The sequence below is a fragment of the Buteo buteo genome, chromosome 7, assembly GCF_964188355.1.
Source record: "Buteo buteo chromosome 7, bButBut1.hap1.1, whole genome shotgun sequence".
In the NCBI taxonomy this organism is placed as follows: domain Eukaryota; kingdom Metazoa; phylum Chordata; class Aves; order Accipitriformes; family Accipitridae; genus Buteo; species Buteo buteo.
In genome coordinates, this window is record NC_134177.1 from 40,781,340 (window position 1) to 40,799,249 (window position 17,910).

Sequence of the window (17,910 nt, forward strand, 5' to 3'; positions counted from 1 at the left end):
ACTTAAATCGCGTTTAAACGCGCGCCTGCCCTGTGAGAATCGCCGTCTCTGGAGAAGAGACTGCGATTGCTCTGCTCTGCGTGTGCTCTGGTGACACACGCGTCCCCGTGAGGGAGCCTCCGAAAGCCCTTCAGCCTCTCACAGGATTGCTGAGTTTCCCCCAAAAGTCTGGGGTTTATCGCCAACCGCCCCAAAAAGGAGCGAGGGCACCCCCTGCCCCCCTCCACCACATGCACAAGAGCATCGGCATGGGCTGGTACGCACTTATGGGGTTTGCCTTTCATATTTTGAGGGATGTCTTCTTAAAATTTATTGATTTAGTAATTAATTTATTAGTCACTGTATTAATTTTATACACAGCAGCTCTAACACGGGGTACGTCATGACAGCACCATGGTTGCCAGTGGCTCCAGCAAGGCCTGACCCCCTCTCGGCTGTCCTTGCGGGTTGAAGGGTCTGCACACCTGAATCAGGGTTTGGAAGGTGGCTGCTTTTTTAAAAAAAAAAAGAAAAAAAAAAAAAGAAAAAGGGCTGGGAAGTTTGGAAGCAAGTGGTTGAAGATGGCTTGAAAAGCGGTACTGCATAGTCTAGGGAGGGGAACACAATAAAGCAAATGGAAGAGAATACATAAAAGTCAGGCCTTCTACTGTGTAGTCATGATACTGGATCTAGAGCTGTTACAATAAAGTGAAGGAATGGCACAGCACTTACTTTGTTAAATAGGGGGAGTTTTTTTAGACAAAACACAAATATGCCATGAGTTATTAGCCTTAGCAGAGCTTTAAGAAAGAATAAATCATTTAATAAGGAGAAAGACACAAGTTATGTCATATAACTTGGAATATAATTAAAATATAGTCCCTAGAGTTTACTACATAAGTCCAGATATACCAGAGGTAAAACTGTTCTGCCAAAATCTGATCTCTACTTACTCAGTTAATATAGCACACAAGTTGTTTGGTTTTATTCTTGATCTAAAACCCATTGAAAATAATGAAAAGAGTCCAGATGACTGACATACACAGGATTAGACCTAATGAGTTAATAAACTCTCAAATTAGGCTCAACAGAAAGTGACATTTCAAACAACTCCATTTGCCATTATAAGCAAGCACCTTGCTTTTTATCCTTAGAGTACCTATACACACATTCATCCCCAAAATGCGATTCCTGCCCTGCAACATTATCACTTCATTAGAAAGCCGTTGTCATGACAAAAAATTGCTTGTTCACAATTTCTTCAGTTGTGAGGGAGGCAGCTGTGTAAGACCAGTCATTTCAGCATCTTGTATGTAAGGGGACATTACGACTGTCTGATGACGGAAGCATGAATATTGTGAGTTTGTATAGCAATGGTAATCCGAAAGCAAGGCTTCGGTCAGAAAAGCAGTTGCTGTTAATGTCAAAATTATTAGGAGACAAATATAAACAATATATCAGGTTCAGAACAGCAGCATCCACAAAAATTCAGGCTGCTGGCATTACTGCAGCAGTTTGTCTCTGCACACTTCTTCTCTCTGGTTCTTTCACTCTTGACCTCTCTCCATTTTGGCTGCTTCCTCAGCAGCTCTGGGTCTGGGTTTTTGTCAAACGCCTGTGAAGCATCATGAGTTTTGCACTCCAGAGAGACAGTAAGTAATTCACTTCACATTTGGCACTTTGTCTCCTGCGGTTGGCCCGGTGAATAGCTCCCAGAGCAAGGCAGGATGGCTCAGAACCCGGCAGGGCAGGGCAGACCTCAGCCCCACTCCTCCATCCACTGCCTCCAGCCTGAGCGGTGCTTCCAGGGCCCAACATCCCATGGTGTCCATTTGGTTGGCAAAAAGGAAAAGCTTGGACTAGACCTCATCTTATTTAAAGGCCAAGCTATAAACATATGAGATAGGGTGATTTATTTTCCTGCAGCTTTAGTATATCTGTTATTTTTTTGGTTGCCCCTTCTATCTTGGTCATCTCTGCTCCTTTCCCGTTGTCCCTCTCCTCTTGTTCCCACTGATAGCAGAAGGCACAGCATAGAGAACAGGAGATTTTTAATTTAGTTTATACTCTAGCTAGAGTTCAAACCCCTCATTTCTTAATGAATGGTTTTCTCAACTCTTTTTAATTAATAGTTGTCAATTTCCCTTTTTTGCTGGCAGAGGGATTCCTTCTTGCTGCTGAAGTCATTTTGCAACACATCTGTCTTGAATTCGTTTTGTTTTGCAGAACAATGAAGGCACGGATGGCATAACTGGCGGTATGAATGCTGCCATTGTATTTTGTCCTCCTGCCTTCCTTGGGAAAACTCACAGAGCTTCATTTTGTACTGACTCGCTCTTCCATCTGCTAATGCCTATCAATAATGTGCGTGCCAGGAAATGGGGAAGGGAAGGAGAACAAATAGCCAGTGCTCAAAATAAAGCAATAATGGTGGTTATGGTGGGTGTTTACAGTAAGCAAAGATTGTTTCTTTTGAGCTACTAGATGACTTTTGTGTTGGTAGACCAGAGATGTTAGCTGGTTCCTAAACTACAGCCAGAGAGGTATTGGTGCTACTTTTGATAGAAACCAGAGACGTACAAAAGAAAGAAGATCCAGCCCTGATTGCCTTTGGTTGTATCTGTCTAATTCTGCCTAGTGCTATCGACTCTCAGGTCTGCCAGCTATATTTAGAGGTGCGATACGAATGTGATCCTAGATCTGGGAAACAGATGACGAATTCCCGTTGCCCAAGTGCAAAGCATATTTGTCCAAAGACAAGGCTGAGCAAGGCTTGGGGAAATCCATTGACAGCTGCTCCAGAGCAAGGCAGAGCGCCAGGCTACGGTGTGCGCTAGAAAAACCAAGCTTTTAATGCGCTTTTTGTATTGCTTGTCCAAATTACGCATCCCGGAAGGCCTCAGGGTGAACTTTGGGAACATAACAGGCCCTCAGGAAGGTCCCTCTGCACAGGAGGCAGCAGCTGGGCTTTGCGTGGCTGCAGGCTGCGGCGGTTTGGCTCATTTTCTGCAAAATCATGGAAAAAAACCTGGAGCACTCACTGGACAACCTGCCTAAGAGACCAGCGTGGCCTTAGCTATAGTGAAGTGACCCATCAGCCCTGAGGGTCACGTCAGCCGTGCCGGCTTTCGTAGCACTCCCCAGAAAAAGCCCAGATCCCCCCCGCGGCCCAGATCTGAGGAAAAAGGGGGAAAAACTCATTTTCTTGCTGAAACCGGGGCGGGGGGGTGGGAGGCAGCCCGGACCGCGGGGGGGGGGGGGGGGCGCCCTGCAGTGCGGCCTGATGGCCGCCAGGCGGCGCCATAACGCCCCCAGCTGCGCCACGCCCCCCTCCCCTCCCCGCCTTGGCCTGACGTGACGTCGTCGCGGAGCGCCACGTCCGGCGCGATCGGCGGGGTGGGGCGGCGAGAGGCGCGCCCGCCCAGCGAGCCAATGGGGTGTGGGCGCGCGTGCGCGGCTGGTCGGCGCCGGGCGCGCGTCGCGGGCTGAGGCGGAGGGAGGGGGTAAGATGGCGGCGCCCGTCCTGCTGCGAGTGTCGGTGCCGCGCTGGGAGCGGGTGGCCCGCTCCGCGGTGTGCGCGGCCGGCATCCTGCTCTCCCTCTACGCCTGCCACCTGGAGCGGGAGAAGGGCCGCGACCTCCACTACCAGGCCCTGTGCGACCTCAGCGAGCGGGTCCGCTGCTCCGCCGCCATCACCTCCAGGTGAGGCGGAGATGGGACCTGCCGCCGCCTCAGGCCGCCGCGGGGAGAAGGGGCTGGGGGCACGGGGAGCGGCGGGGCCGGGCCCCGGAGAGCGCTGCCTCCGCTGCCTCGGGGGCTAAGGCGGGGGCTGCTGGGAGTCCGGGCCGGTTCTGTGAGGGGGGCGGCGGCGGTGGCGGGAGGGTTTGGCCGATCGTGCGGGCGGCAGGAGCCTGCGGCTGCGGGCCGGGGCTCGTCCCGGGGAGGGCTTGCCTGGGGCACGGAGGGGGCTGGGCAGCTGGGCCTGTGCTGGGGGCTACAGGGTGGGCAGGCCGACGAGGGGGGTGTCGGGGCTCCCGGTTTAGGCAGCCCCTTCGCTGGAGGGCTGGTGTGGGAACGGCTTTTTTTCGGGATCGCTACAGGCCGGAGGGTGAGGCACCTGCAATTTCTGTGTTGTAATCAATGGTAATTAGCTAGAGTGACAGGCATTTTAGTTGTAAATGCAGGTTAGAGTAAAGTGCTGTAGGTGTGACTAGTGGTTGAGGCCAATGTAAACACGTACAATTGTAGATGGTTGGCTTTGGGTTGTTTTAATTGGAGTATCTGAATTGCATTTTCATTGTAATGTCACCTGGCAGCAAAGAAGATTGCTTTCGTGATACAGAGGAAGTGCTTACTTCAAGAGAGATTTGTATGCCTCAGCGGCAAGAGCCCAGTCCAAATCCTGATTTATTTTACAGGCTTCCTGTCAGTAATTACTTTACCAGTTGTTTTCTAAAGGCCAGTGCTTCTTATTCCTGTTAGGAGAGTCGATGTATGAATTTTAATATGCTGCTAGCTTAACTCGTTGTCACGTAACTAGTTGATTGAATTACAATAATGAAAAGGCTTAACCTGCTGTGTAGTTAGAAGTTCTACCAGTATAAACATGGTACAGGAAATACTTTCAGGTGTATTTTGGCCAAGAAACTCTCCTAAAAGCGTATTCTCAAGTATTTCAACTAGAGAAATAAGATTATTTGTCCAATAGTTTCAAAACTGCTCTGTACACATATATATGTGTGTATGTGTCTGCGTATGCATATATATTTGTGTGCATGTATATATATAGGCATATAAAGACATATGCAAAGGCATCCACAAGTAAGGAGCTGGGAAGGGGAGGGGTTTGGTTCTTCAGCAAATGTAGGTATTAAATGCTTCCTTTTTTTGTTTAATGAGAATTTTGTTATTATCATGTTAGTGCCTTCACCTGAATGAGTACTTGAGATTCCACCCCTCCACCCCCTCTTCAGTGTAACCTGCATAAAAGCTGTTACAGTTTTTATAAAGGTACTTGCTGTATTGTCGTAACAAGCCAGTGGGGGAGAATATGCCCATACTCTGTCAAGGTGGAAGCTGGTTAAATTGTTTAGGCAAAACATACAGGGAACTCTTATTTTTAAAACCACTTCTGAGGTGACAGAAGTGGGATTATGTTATGTTACAAAGAGATGTGTATCTGCGGGTGTCTGAAAGGAGGCTCTTGTGATTGAATGAGGGCTTTAACTCTGCTTTTCTGTCTGTCACCAGGTAATCTTTAGTTTGTGAAGGTGCTTGTTCATGTCTCTATTTGAGAAGTGTCCCAAAATGAGAAGTCTCAATCTAAACAGGAAAAAGGCTTGAATAATCTTGACAGATAACTTAAATTTATAAATTAAAATTATGCATAGGCTACTGAGATTAAACCATGTGAGTATCGTCAGTAATATAAGTTTTACCACAGCTATAGAGGCAAAAAGAGAATAACAGGGATTTAAGCACCTAAGTAGCCTCTGTAGTAGTCTGTTCCTGTATAGAATTGGTCCTTCATTAGCTTTTTATTGTTACTGCAAATGTTGCTATTGAGACCGGGAATTTGAAGTAATAGTTTTAATGCATGTTTACTAAATGCTTTGAAGAAGTAAAATAATTCCAGTTATGTCTTTAAGTACTTCTAATTATGGAATAATGCTTGGTAATTATAGGGTTCATTAGTTATGCTGCAGCTGAAACCTTGAGTATGCCATGGTAAGACCTGTGAATATTTTACTGCAGGAATTCTATATAATAATATGGACAGTTAGGGATAAAATCAACTAAGAGCTCACTAGCAGTTGCTAGGAGAATCATGCTTAAAGACTGAAGTATTGCAGATGTCAGGATAGCTCATGATAATTACAGCAGGTGGTAAAAGGAGTTTGTGGAAAAGGAGTGTGGAAGTTCTGTTCAGTCAAACCATATTTGGAGAAGAATGTGCTTTTAACGCTGTACAGGACACAGACAAAAAAGGAGTATTGCTTTAAAACTAAGACAAGAGGGCAAGCTATTAAACTTTGAAGTAAGAATAACATTGAAAGAAATTAATCTTATTTTCCATGTTGCCACAGCTCCCTATCCATCAGTCATTCTCTCTCTCTGTTCAATTGAATATTCCTTGTTACTACCATGCATCACCGTGATTTCTGAAAGGAACATTTAACTACTGTTTAGATTTCTCCAAGATAGCGAAGTTTCAAATATGGTGTTCCAGCATTTTCACATGTAATGCAGATTCTTTTCTCATTAAGCTGTTACACTGGCAATCACAAATGATTTGATTTAGCTGATTAGCAGAGTTAACTCTACAGAATTAAATGGGTGACAAACTTGTACTTTGTGGCTTTTACTGGCTTCTAGAGTGTTCATTTGGTTGTGTGACTTTTTATTTAAGCTAGATTTACTAATGGAACTTGGAATGTAACGATCTTAACATCTCAAGTGTTGACTCTAGCAGTGGACTGGAAAGCACATCGCAGTGTTGAGATTAATTTTAACTGTATAGAATAATTAGAATAAATTAGCGTATTCTTCCCTGAGCTGAGTTACTTTGGAACTAAATTCTGGTCTTTGGGGAGGATTTTTTTCCCTAATAAGCTCTTAGTATTTCCAAATCTTGCTTTTAAGCCAAATCTGATATTGGCACAACAATGAGAACAGAAATGTTGTAAAGATTACCAGCATGCAGAGGGAGGAGTGTGGAAAAATCTTGTATCAGAGACTGACTCATCCAGAAGATTATTTTGGAGAGATATCTTCCCAGTATCCCTTATTCAAAATATTAATGGTCAGCACATTTCAAGCTTTTATCGTGGGGAAAGTTCACTAGATAGTTTAGAAAGAAAAACAGCTAAGGACTGTATGATGACCACTGTCATTTTCCAAGAAGAAATAAGGGAAGGTATTAGGGAAATAATTGGCAATTGCTCTAGGTGTTTTAAGTGAACTGCTCTCTTATATTTGAGAATAATTAAGTGCCAAGAATGGCTTTATTTATAATAAAACTGGCTAATAGCAGTTCCTAAAAAATCTTTTAGGTTTTACCTGCTATAATCGTTTCACAGACGGAATGAAACTAATAGACAAGTTTCAAGTGATATGGATAGTGCTATGGCTTGAAACAAAATGTGGTATTTAAGTAGTAATGCAGAGACCCAGTTTTTGCTTTGTTCTTTTGTGTGCTCTGGGAGACTTTTGAGTCTTCTGATGTGTTTCTACTTTCTGTCTTGATTATTTTAAAGTTCCTGCAGAGCAGATTAGTGGATGGCTCTTTTTGAAGGAAGTTTTGTAGCCTGGCATGTGTTAATGCTGTCACAACTTTAATACAGACTTAAGATAGCTGGCATGAATGACCAAAGGGCACATGTCACTGTATATCTTTAGCAATATTTGTAGCTTTTGGCCAGCTGCATAAGTGAAGAGGTTTGGAAATAGTCAATATTGATCTATGTTAACATCTCCAGCTGACTTACTGAAGAAGTCCTAGAGTCAAAATAGGATTTCAAGAATCTGTGTTCTTCTGGATATAATTTGATACATGACATATTTTAGGGATTCCCTGTTCTGAACTTCATGCTAATGTGCAAGGATTGTCATCTTGTATTTGAGCCACTCTTCCTGTTCTGAAAAATGCCTGTCTGCCTTACATCTTCTAGTGGATGCATCAAAGTAATCATCTGGTAGGCCTTGAAAATGTACATCTGTAAAATTTTGTGTGTGTTGTGGACAGGTCTGTGCAGACATGGAGTAGTTTTACTGGATTTGCCAAGAGTGGCCTGTGACAACTGTAGTGTTATTGTATTGTTCTGTTCACCTTCATAAATCATTTTAAGCAGTTAGTTTAGATCTGTGTCAATGTTATGTTTAAATTTCTCAGTCTTGTGACATAGTACTTCAGCGCCATGTTGTGTGAGTGTAATTATGCTGGTGTAGAGCTTACTCCTCTGCAGAAGGGGTGTGCAATTATGCTATAAGATATTGCAGTTAAAACTTTGACCAGTGCTGTTTTTTCAGTGAAGCACACCTTGCTAGAACTATTGTTCTGGTGCATCTTTATAGAGCGCAGACCGTAACAGAGATCAAGTTGACAAGAACAACCCCATTATCTAGGAAAGTAGGACATGGAAGAAAACTTCTTTGACCTCCTCCCTAACCTGATGTTTATGTTGCAGGTTCCCATTCAGTTCTGTTGTGGGGCAGTTCCTGTAAACTTGATGTCTGTCAAGTTTGCTTGATTCCAGGTTAAGAACATTTTATAGCAGTTATCTTTCATATTAATGGTAAGTTCCTGATGTCGTAGCATTTTTTTTATTGCTGTACCTGCAAGCAAGCATTCAGATATGTTTGAGGTTGACAGCTGCAATTGTTAGTGACTGATGTAAGGTGAGAAATGGTAAAAGTAACTTTATGCAGGTAGTGGGAAAAGCTTGTCTAGTCTCTTCTTGTGAACCAGTGCACACAAATGAGGCCCATGTGCTTTTTTTGAAATTTTACTAGTTTTGCAAGTCTCTCCTCTTTTCTAGTCAGTAATATCTTTAACCTGAGCCAAGTTAATTGTTTTTGTTAGGCATTTTCGATTCTGCATAGAAGAAGGTAAAAGTTTAATCAAACTGCTGAAGGGCAGTATGTGGAGCAGCTGGTGGTCATACAATAGGAATCGTATTTGTGGTTCTTAGGCTACTGAAATAGTTTACATGAAAATGTTGCCTCCTGAGACTCAGCTATAATCTGTCTGTAATTTAATATCAGTTGTTGTTTATTTCCAAGGTCTGCAAATTGTTAGAGGAGCAGGTATAACGGTGCTTCTTCAGTTATTCTGTAGCAAGGATTCATTGTTTTTGCTGTCTGAGGGAAGGTTTGAAGATCTCTAGTTAGTTGATTGGGCAGGGGGAAATCGGTGTAGACAGAATCCATCTAGTACGTCAAGTGCTTTGCTTCAGCAGGATTTGGAGTGCTGCAGGTTCAAGATGATGGTGAATTGGCATAGCTGTAGCTAGGTAAGCGTGATAGAAGTTTTACAGCTAAGGATGCTGAGCCGAAAAAGCGCAAACAGCTTGAGGCCAAGATAGGTTGTATTATTCTGCCTTTTTAGCCTGGTTTCTAGAGAAGATTTTGCCTCTGTGTGTTGTGTATTAATAATTTATTTTATAATTTTTCAATTTTTTTAATGGCAAAATTTAACAAAGAATACAAGTTACTAAAGTTTTATAGAAACAGATTTGGTGCCAAAGGGGAGGGGAGAGACACTCAAAAGTAACACCTCTGCTGAAGGGGAAAAAAAAAAACCTACTGTGTGAGCTAAGGTTATCTGTCCCATTTGGTCTGCCAGCCAGCCAGGCAGCACATGTGCAAACAGAACTCGGACAGAACAGGTAGGTAATGGACTTGACTGGGGAGGCAGGGTGCTGAAGGGTGTGAGCTGAGAGGGATCTGGAAGTTATTCCATGTGCTGGGGAAGGAAGGTGTTTCAGGAATCTTTGAAGAGAACCAGCTTCATTAGTTCTAAAGCAAGTTGTTCCCAGAGCAGCAGAAGCTGATAGTTCAAGCAATTTTTGTCTCATCTTTTTAAGAGAAGATTGATGGCTTAATACTTCAGACTGATATAATAGGTAGTGGCTGAGGCACAACTTTTATAAAATACAGGAGTACCCCAGCTATGCGAGTCTTTTTTTTTTTTTTTTTCAACCTTATGGTATATACATGAACATGTGTATTTTTGCTTTTCATAAATAATAATATTTGTAGCTTGGCTGGAATTTGCAATAGGGATGAGAATTATTTTGCCTGATGCAAAGTAAATTTAAACTGCCTATAGTTCAAATTTGGGCTCGTTTACAATAGCTTCATAGAAGAGATTATGTAGAAGGAATACAATGCTGTTGGCTTGTAGCTTGAATAACCAGTGCTTCTGTAAAGACTGCTATAAAATAATTAACCACTGTCTGCTTGAGATTTTGCTGATCTAGACGCTGCAATTTTTTCAGACTGTTTCTGAGGTAAAGCTGGAGGATATATAGAACAAAATCGCATTTGTTTATGGTAAATACTGCTAATAGATTTAAACATGAAATTAAGCGTATCAAAATTTTTGAGCACTCTTGGCAAGTTTACAAATGGGAATTTTTAATCTCCTTTCTTTCTCATGGCTTCTAATTGAAGGCTTTTACTTAATTTATTAAAACTGTTAGAGTAGCCTAAGCAACCTTGTAACAATGAACTAGGTTTAATCCAAAATCCTCTAGTGAAGCTGTAAAGAAGCTGCAGCTGAAGTTTCTTAACATTGCTAAGTATTAACATGCTCCAGATCCTTTGACCTTTACATGAGCTTTTCACTGAAGGCAACATGTAAGCATAGGCCAGCTTTACTCCCCTACTGAGAACTTTCATTCTGTATTGTGACTTATATCAGAAGTCAGATGACACTTAAGGAAATGTGCATATCACTTGTCAAGTGTAAGTGTTTTTTAGAAAATTGTATTTATTGTTTCCTCAGGGTTACAAAGTGGTAAATGGTGCTTGCTGTTGATAACAAAATAATTCTTATGGGATGAAAAATAATCCTGAAATGAGGGCCTTCAAGTAATCTACTACTACTCAGAAAACAAAACTTGGGTTCTTTATTTACAGTTCTCTGAAAATATAATCTTTTTTTATTATTATTCTTTGCCCTTTTCATTGCAGCAAACCTAAAAATTGAGAGAGAGAAACGCGTTAGAAAACCTGCCGCTGCAGTGTTCTCAGACTTTGAATCGCACATGCCATTTAATAATCTGGTCTCCTGAAGGATTTGATAGCATATTCAACGAGACATTTAGGAGACTAGAATGTGAACTGAGAAGCACGTGTGCTTTGTTCAAGGCAGCTGCTACTTGCTGTTGTCAGGAACATGGTACTGAAGCTATCTGGACTTGACCTGATCTAGTATGGTTATTTTCATGTTTAAATGAATGTACAGTAGTGTTGTGGTTTAACCCCAGTCAGCAACTAAGCACCATGCAGCCACTTGCTCACTCCTGCCCCACCCAGTGGGATGGGGGAGAGAATTGGAAAAAAAGTAAAACTCGTGGGTTGAGATAAGAACTGTTTAATAGAACAGAAAGGTAGAAACTAATAATGATGATGATGATAATAATAATAAAAGGATTGGAATATACAAAACAAGTGCTGCACAATGCAATTGCTCACCACTCCCTGACCGATGCCCAGTTAGTTCCCGAGCAGCGATCCCTCCCAGCCCCGCTTCCCCCAGTTTATATACTGGACATGACGTCCCATGACCCTTTGGCCAGTTTGGGTCAGCTGTCCTGGCTGTGTCCCCTCCCAGCTTCTTGTGCCCCTCCAGCCTTCTTGCTGGCTGGGCATGAGAAGCTGAAAAATCCTTGACTTAGTACAAACACTACCTAGCAACAACTGAAAACATCAGTGTGTTATCAACATTCTTCTCATACTGAACCCAAGACATAACACTGTCCCAGCTACTAGAAAGAAAATTAACTCTATCCCAGCCAAAACAAGAATAACTAGTTAGTTCTTTTCTTAACATGAGGACTAAGGATTCCCAAGTGAAATTGAGGTGATGTGAGTCTGGCATTCATCACTGGAGGATGTTGTGGAGGTCAAAAGTATGTATTCAGAAGGCATCTAGGTACATTCAGGAAGGCTTCAAGGTAGGCTACTGAGTGTGTAGATGCAGGTGAAACCCCAGTTCAGAAGTTTCTTAAGCTGATTCTTAATGATAATTGAGGTCAAGGAGAGCATCTTGGGGAACGATCTTTTTGTAAAAGCCCTTAAAAACATCTCCTGCAGGTAACTGTCAGAATTGGGGTGCTTGGCTAGAAAAAAACAGCATAGCATTTCTTACAGAGAGTGGATGAGATAATCTTGACTCCTGGCTAAATACATACTTTTTGTTTGTTTGTTTGATTTGCTGTGTTTGGTAGGCTTGGAATTCTGTTGCTTTTTGAGCCAATACTGATAACTCTTACAGCTTTTAATTTGTTAAACATGGAGATTGTTTGCTTGTCCTTTAAAATGACTGAGATACTAGTGTCCTGCTTGAGGTTCTCTTGGTTACCTTTCTGACAGTCGTATTGTCTCTGCTAAATTATGGTAAAATGTTTAGAGTTAAAGTGTACTCCCATAATACGCTGTTCTGGAACACAGAGGATATTCATAACTGTGCAAAAGAGGTAATGATTTAACAGTATAAGAATTTATTTGAGATATGTCACTTGTGGATCAAAATTACCTCTGTTCTTTTCTTCCTGTTAAGAAGTGTCAAGTGCATGCAAATACTGCTTTAAACTTCTAAAAATGCAACACTTCTGAGCTTTGTTAAATATCACAAACAAAAAGGGACACTGTTTAGAGGGTGGATAATAATTTTCAAAACCTCCTTATGATAAAAGGAAATGCACATTGGACTAAAAGTCACTATAGTACTCAATTTTAGATGTTAGAAAACTACGTGAACAGCTCTAAACACTTTGTCTTGGATTTCTTGAATCACTTCTGAAAACTTTTTTCAAGAACATTCAGAGTTGTACCTGCAAATGGGAAGTGAAGCAGGCTGTCATCTTGAACAAAGAGGGAATTTGAGTTACTTGAAACATACAAGAAGGCGTTGTAAGGATTTATTTTAAAATTTCCTTGAAGCTAATTCAGAGTGCTTTTTTTTTTTTTCCTATTAGGAGTGAAACTCGGGTGTGGTAAAAGTAGGCTTGCCACATGTGTTTGTCATAGTGCTCTGAATCATGCAGGGTGACTTCATGATTTTCACAACAGATCAACTGACTGCTTCAGGATGGGGAGCCACAAGTCAGTATCAGGAAAAAGTTGGTTATGTTGGACTATGCTTTTATCTTGCTGTGCAAGCAGCTCTTTAATTAGTGCAGTTCATTTTACTTGGCATTCTGTATCCAAAAAATTGATCCAAGTTAACAATAGTTCTTGTAAATTATATTCTTTATAAGAAAGACAAGTTTCATGAAGAACTTCTGAGCAGTTTATAGTCCTTTTTACTGATGTTTTATTTCTTGGACTTTATTGTTAGGACTGCAATCTTTCTTCTTGCTATTTGTTTGCCATGTGTTTTTAGACTTTCAAAGTTATAACTCAGGTGTGATTTGCATGCTTTTGATGTGAGAAGGAAGATTTTCATACTCAGTCCTCTTCCCTCCTCCAGTTGTTTGTGAAAGTACTTGGTTCATTGTGGGTTTTGGGACCTCCTTGATAGATTAGGAGATGATTTAGCCTCTTCAGTAGAGAAATTAGATGGAAATAGAAATATACAAAGTCTAAATATTTTGCTTTTCAGTTTGGTGCAGAAAACTTCCTCACACTTCCAATGTTATAAGGCTGGAAAAAGTGCTTTGTCCTAAACCACAGGCTCCTTAGCCGTCTTGAAGTCTGTGGAATAAGATGCGAGATTAGAGCTGTACTCTGTCGACTGAAATTTAATACTTGATGTCCTTAAAGCTGCTACAAGGCCAACAAGATACTTAATGAACTATTGCATGTGGGAAAAGCTTTCACCATGCTCTGACCGTCTTGCATCTCTGAACAGATCCCTTGGGGACACTGACTGTCAGGAAGGGCTTCAACTCGTTATCTTTCCGTTAGCAACATTTTATTCACTTGCAGAATAACTGTAGGGTCAGATTCTGTAGTCTAAAGTTTCTGATGTTTTAAGCTGAGTTTGCTCGCAAACACGACAGGATCTCATGAGTATCAGAAGTGAGAGCATACAGCTAGGGCAGGGAGAGGGTAGGAATTCTGCATCCTGCAGTTACTTTGAGCTAGGCTAATGTTGAACCACAGACTTAGGCACACTTTGAGCTACACTCACTGTTTAGCCTCTCAGTAAGGAAAGCCTGAGTGTGTTCAGAGTTTAATGTCATCCTACAAAGAATTCTCTCTTGGAGACTAGAACAATGAACTGCACCTGGATAGTAAGCTGAAGCATCTATAAATGTGGTAATACAGAAAAATAAAAATAGACTATTAAATGCAAAATGATGATACCTTTAATATATTTGTCTGGCTCTTCAATAGTGCATTTGCTTGCTGGACAACATGAGACAATTGTTACATGTGTTGTGACAATCTTATTAAAGTAGGGCTTAAAAAAAACCCCCAGTTCTCACTTAAAATCCAGATAACATTCAATGTGTGGGAGGAAAGTCTCGTCATAGCTGGGATTCTTTGGAACTTGCAGTATTTCTTTATAATGTTTGCTTATGTATTGTTGCACGGTGTTTTGTCTTTTTTTAAAATGCCGTGCTTTTGGAAGTGTGGCTCCTTTAGCTGTGAAGTGTTGCACTTGCATCTCTATAGCTGCTTTTCCAGATCTTTGGTATCCATCCTTGATGCAACTTTGCCCACAAACTAAAATAAACTATACTATACACTAACTGGGACCGTTTGCCTTCATGTGCTGCAGGGAGGATGTATAACCAGCCTTGTCCCCCACGGTTTGCATAGCCCCAAACTTGCACTGGGGTGACTGCAGGGAGTGAGGCAGTATTGCACTGCTCCTCCCAGCAATTAACTTTGTGTCGTTCTGACCCTTCGCAGCTCTGGGATGTGAGGCATTGTCCCCATGGTAAAGCAAGTGTTGGCCTTTTCTATGCTGACCTGAAGCTTTATATTTGCACATTGTTTCACTTCAGTTGTTTACAAGATTTGAGACCAAACTAGTTGAAAGTATGTTTGGGGTTTTTACTGCTTATGCAGTAAACACGCTTTCTAGGAATTGGTATATAATTCTCTGCTCAATTTCTTCAGGAGAAGAGCACAAGACTTGAGTATAATAGTTAATTGCAGAGAGTTACTAAGTTTGAATTAAAATTATTAATTTGAATATGTTTTGAAAATATTGTGCAAATGGCTGTGATATTATGAAGTATTTTGGAGATAGTATTAAATTGTACTTATTGTGGTATCTTTCTCGTGTGAGGAAACTGCTTGTAATGTGGTGGTAGCCTTTCACTGGTCTCAGATGTATGGTGAAATATATCAGCAATGTTCCTGTAGTGTGCAGAGAGCAAACCTATGCTGTGTCTTGGTTTAGTAGAACCATTGCATCTAGTACAACAAGCTATTCGGAAACTGCACTTCTGTTGGCATAAATGTAATGCACTAGTGTTTTCTGCTGCAACAGAAGTGAGGAATTGTGCTTTTTTTTTATATAGTTATGTGACAGTTAACCTGATAATGTAAACCTAGCCTTGCATTTATGTAGTGCTTGACTTGATGCTCCAAAGACATGCTGGCAGATATCCTAACGTTCTCTTGTAAGTGAATTAAGTTGCATGTTGAAGTAGTGTTAACTTCTCTTCATATTTTCAAGTGATGCTAATAAATATGGTCCTCACTTTGCTTTTACAAATAATGGCATGATTTGCCTTAGGGCATCAGATTACTGGTTTCTAGCACAAATACCTTCGCTAATTTAATCTTTTATCCCCCTTGTTGCAGCAGCAGTTTTGTAGGGCTTGTGCCGCTTTCCACCTTATCACTAAAAAGTTGAAAGTCACTTTGTGGTTAAGGTACAAGTTCAAAATGTCACACTGTGCAAGGGCTATAACAAATGAGGTCTGTGAATCTTGTTATGCTACCATCCCCAGCTTGTCTCTTGACAGATTTGGGTTCCTTCTGAGGTGTTAGACTGCTCAGGAGCAGCTGAAGTGCAAACATATGTTCTGATTTGCTTGCTCTGATGCCAGTGAGGTAAGTGCTGGCAGAGCTGGTAACAACTAGTTACCAATTTGTACCATTTTCCCTCAGCTGTATAGTGAGCATGTGTCCAACTTACTGTGGTGGAGAGAGCTGCTAAAGCTGTCAGTGGAGGAAGGAAGTGTTTATTTGACAAACTACAACCCTAGGAAGCAGACGTGGTATTTGGTGAAGTTGCAGCTGGGTGAACTTGGTAGTTTCTAGTGTGTCAAATAACTTACATCAGCAATGAGTGGGACAGAGTTGTGCCTAGTGAAGCCCCTGTTGCAAGCTGCTTGGCATTCCAAGGTAGCCCTGAACTTTATATAGGACTGCAGTGGTCGTGTCAGAATATATTTATCTTCCCCCCCTCTCCCCCAGTGATGAATTGAAAATACTGATGTAAAGCAATAGGTGCCCAAATACAAGTTAATTAGTTTCACTGTTTTACAGATGGGGTCGAGGATTCGGTCTGTTGGGTTCCATCTTTGGAAAGGACAGTGCAATAAATCAGTCAAACAGTGTTTTTGGACTTGTGTTTTATATACTACAAATGCTACTTGGTAAGTATTAATTCATTTTAGACCCTAAAGTATATAAGAGGTCTGTGGTGATGGACGAGTGCATTATACATTGTGCAATCTGCAAGAGACCAGATAAATGCATGTGATTTTTATGTTTGGTTTTTTTTAGCACCAGTCTAATGATACATCTGTCCAATGGGCTTAAAAACCCAACTGAAAACAAGAGCAATTGCATTTTTTTTCCTGCTATGCTATTAAAATAAGTGTCATGACAGTTGCTGCACTGGTATTTTCACTTCATAATATTTAGCATTGGATTGCACAAAAGAAAAGAGAGGAAATAAAAATGGAATTTACAAGTTTTGCAGGAGTAAGAGATAGCAGGCAAAAAAAGTGCATGGAGTGTAATGTATGCATATTTCTTTGTAACTGTATGTTCTGCTATAAAGCTGTTAATATTGATAGACATAACTTGACCAACCTGTAACTTTCCCATAACTCAGGAATACGGAAGATGATAAATACTACACATACTGCTTATCAAAGGACTGTCATACAGAACCTAGAAGCTCCCCTCCAAATAGCGATTTGTCAGTCATCTTGAACTCATGGTATTTTAAACAGACTTTTACGTAATACAGACTTGCTGAGTAGCCTTCAGTTTGAATTAGAGTGCTTAGGCTTTTTGCTTTGTGTGGAAGGGGGGAATGAGAGCAGCGGTAGTAACTTTCTCTCTCTTGTTGCAGGTATGACAGCAAGTGCAGTAGCAGCTCTAATCCTCATGACATCCTCCATAGTGTCTGTAGTAGGGTCATTGTACTTGGCATACATTCTGTACTTCGTGCTGAAGGAATTTTGCATTGTCTGCGTCATCACATATTTGCTGAACTTCATTCTCTTTATCATCAACTACAAACGACTAGTTTATTTGAACGAGGCCTGGAAACGGCAACTCCAACCCAAACAGGAATAACGCCTGTTTGAACTTTTGACTGACAGTCTGAAGACCCAACTTCCATTAAGTTTATTTTGCAGTAATTTTTTATTCTCCATATCAGACACTTTCCCTGAGAATCATAACTGAATTTTTAATTATAAATTTGAAGGGGCCCTAGATAATTTTTTGTGCTAATCTTCAATTTAAATGTGGTTATGAAAGGAAGCTCTAATACAATCAAAGACAAGCTTTAACTTTACTTGGAAGGAGTTTTAGCCACAGCAAAACCTAGACTCTCTCTTCCCCCTCCACTTGTGAAGTGGGTAACACTTGCTATAAAATATCCTGTATATAAATTCAGGTATAACGAGATGTGATCATGACATTAAATATTCTAGACTAGCATACCATATTTAATGTTGCCATGTTTACAGTATGTGTATTACTTTTTTTTTTTAGCTGATGGACTTAGATTTGACTAGGACTTACACTGTAAATAAAATTAGAAATATTGGTTTCATCCCTGGAGAACTCACTGTACAATCAGTTTTGTTAGCCTAGGAGCTGTCAGAGTGTTCAGCTAATAGTCGACTGATACGATGGAAGAAGTGACCTCTGTAGAGAACACCGTGTTGCTGCACTCACTGCTAGTGCTTTCACAAGAATGATGGTTGGGATTTGTTCTTTTTTCTTTTTTTTTTTTGTCTCCAGTAACGAAAACGGAATTAAAGCTGAAACCTA

At 41.1% G+C, this 17,910-nt stretch overlaps 1 protein-coding gene across 1 annotated transcript; it reads left to right on the forward strand.

Annotated features, from left to right (window-relative positions):
- Nucleotides 1–3,459: 3,459 nt before the first annotated feature.
- On the forward strand, nucleotides 3,460–17,693 carry VKORC1L1 (vitamin K epoxide reductase complex subunit 1 like 1). The gene is made up of 3 exons (XM_075032589.1): nucleotides 3,460–3,681; nucleotides 16,162–16,271; nucleotides 16,979–17,693. The coding sequence occupies exons 1-3, from the start codon at nucleotides 3,488–3,490 to the stop codon at nucleotides 17,203–17,205; spliced, it is 531 nt and encodes a 176-aa protein (XP_074888690.1). The 5' UTR covers nucleotides 3,460–3,487; the 3' UTR covers nucleotides 17,206–17,693.
- The last annotated feature ends 217 nt before the right edge of the window (nucleotides 17,694–17,910 follow it).

Bases quoted from the DNA above. Each gene is read 5' to 3' on its own strand.
- VKORC1L1 (XM_075032589.1), top strand. From the start codon at position 3,488: ATGGCGGCGCCCGTCCTGCTGCGAGTGTCGGTGCCGCGCTGGGAGCGG. The intron at 3,682-16,161 runs GTGAGGCGGAGA...ACTGTTTTACAG, and splicing joins TCCGCCGCCATCACCTCCAG to ATGGGGTCGAGGATTCGGTC. The intron at 16,272-16,978 runs GTAAGTATTAAT...CTCTTGTTGCAG, and splicing joins TATACTACAAATGCTACTTG to GTATGACAGCAAGTGCAGTA.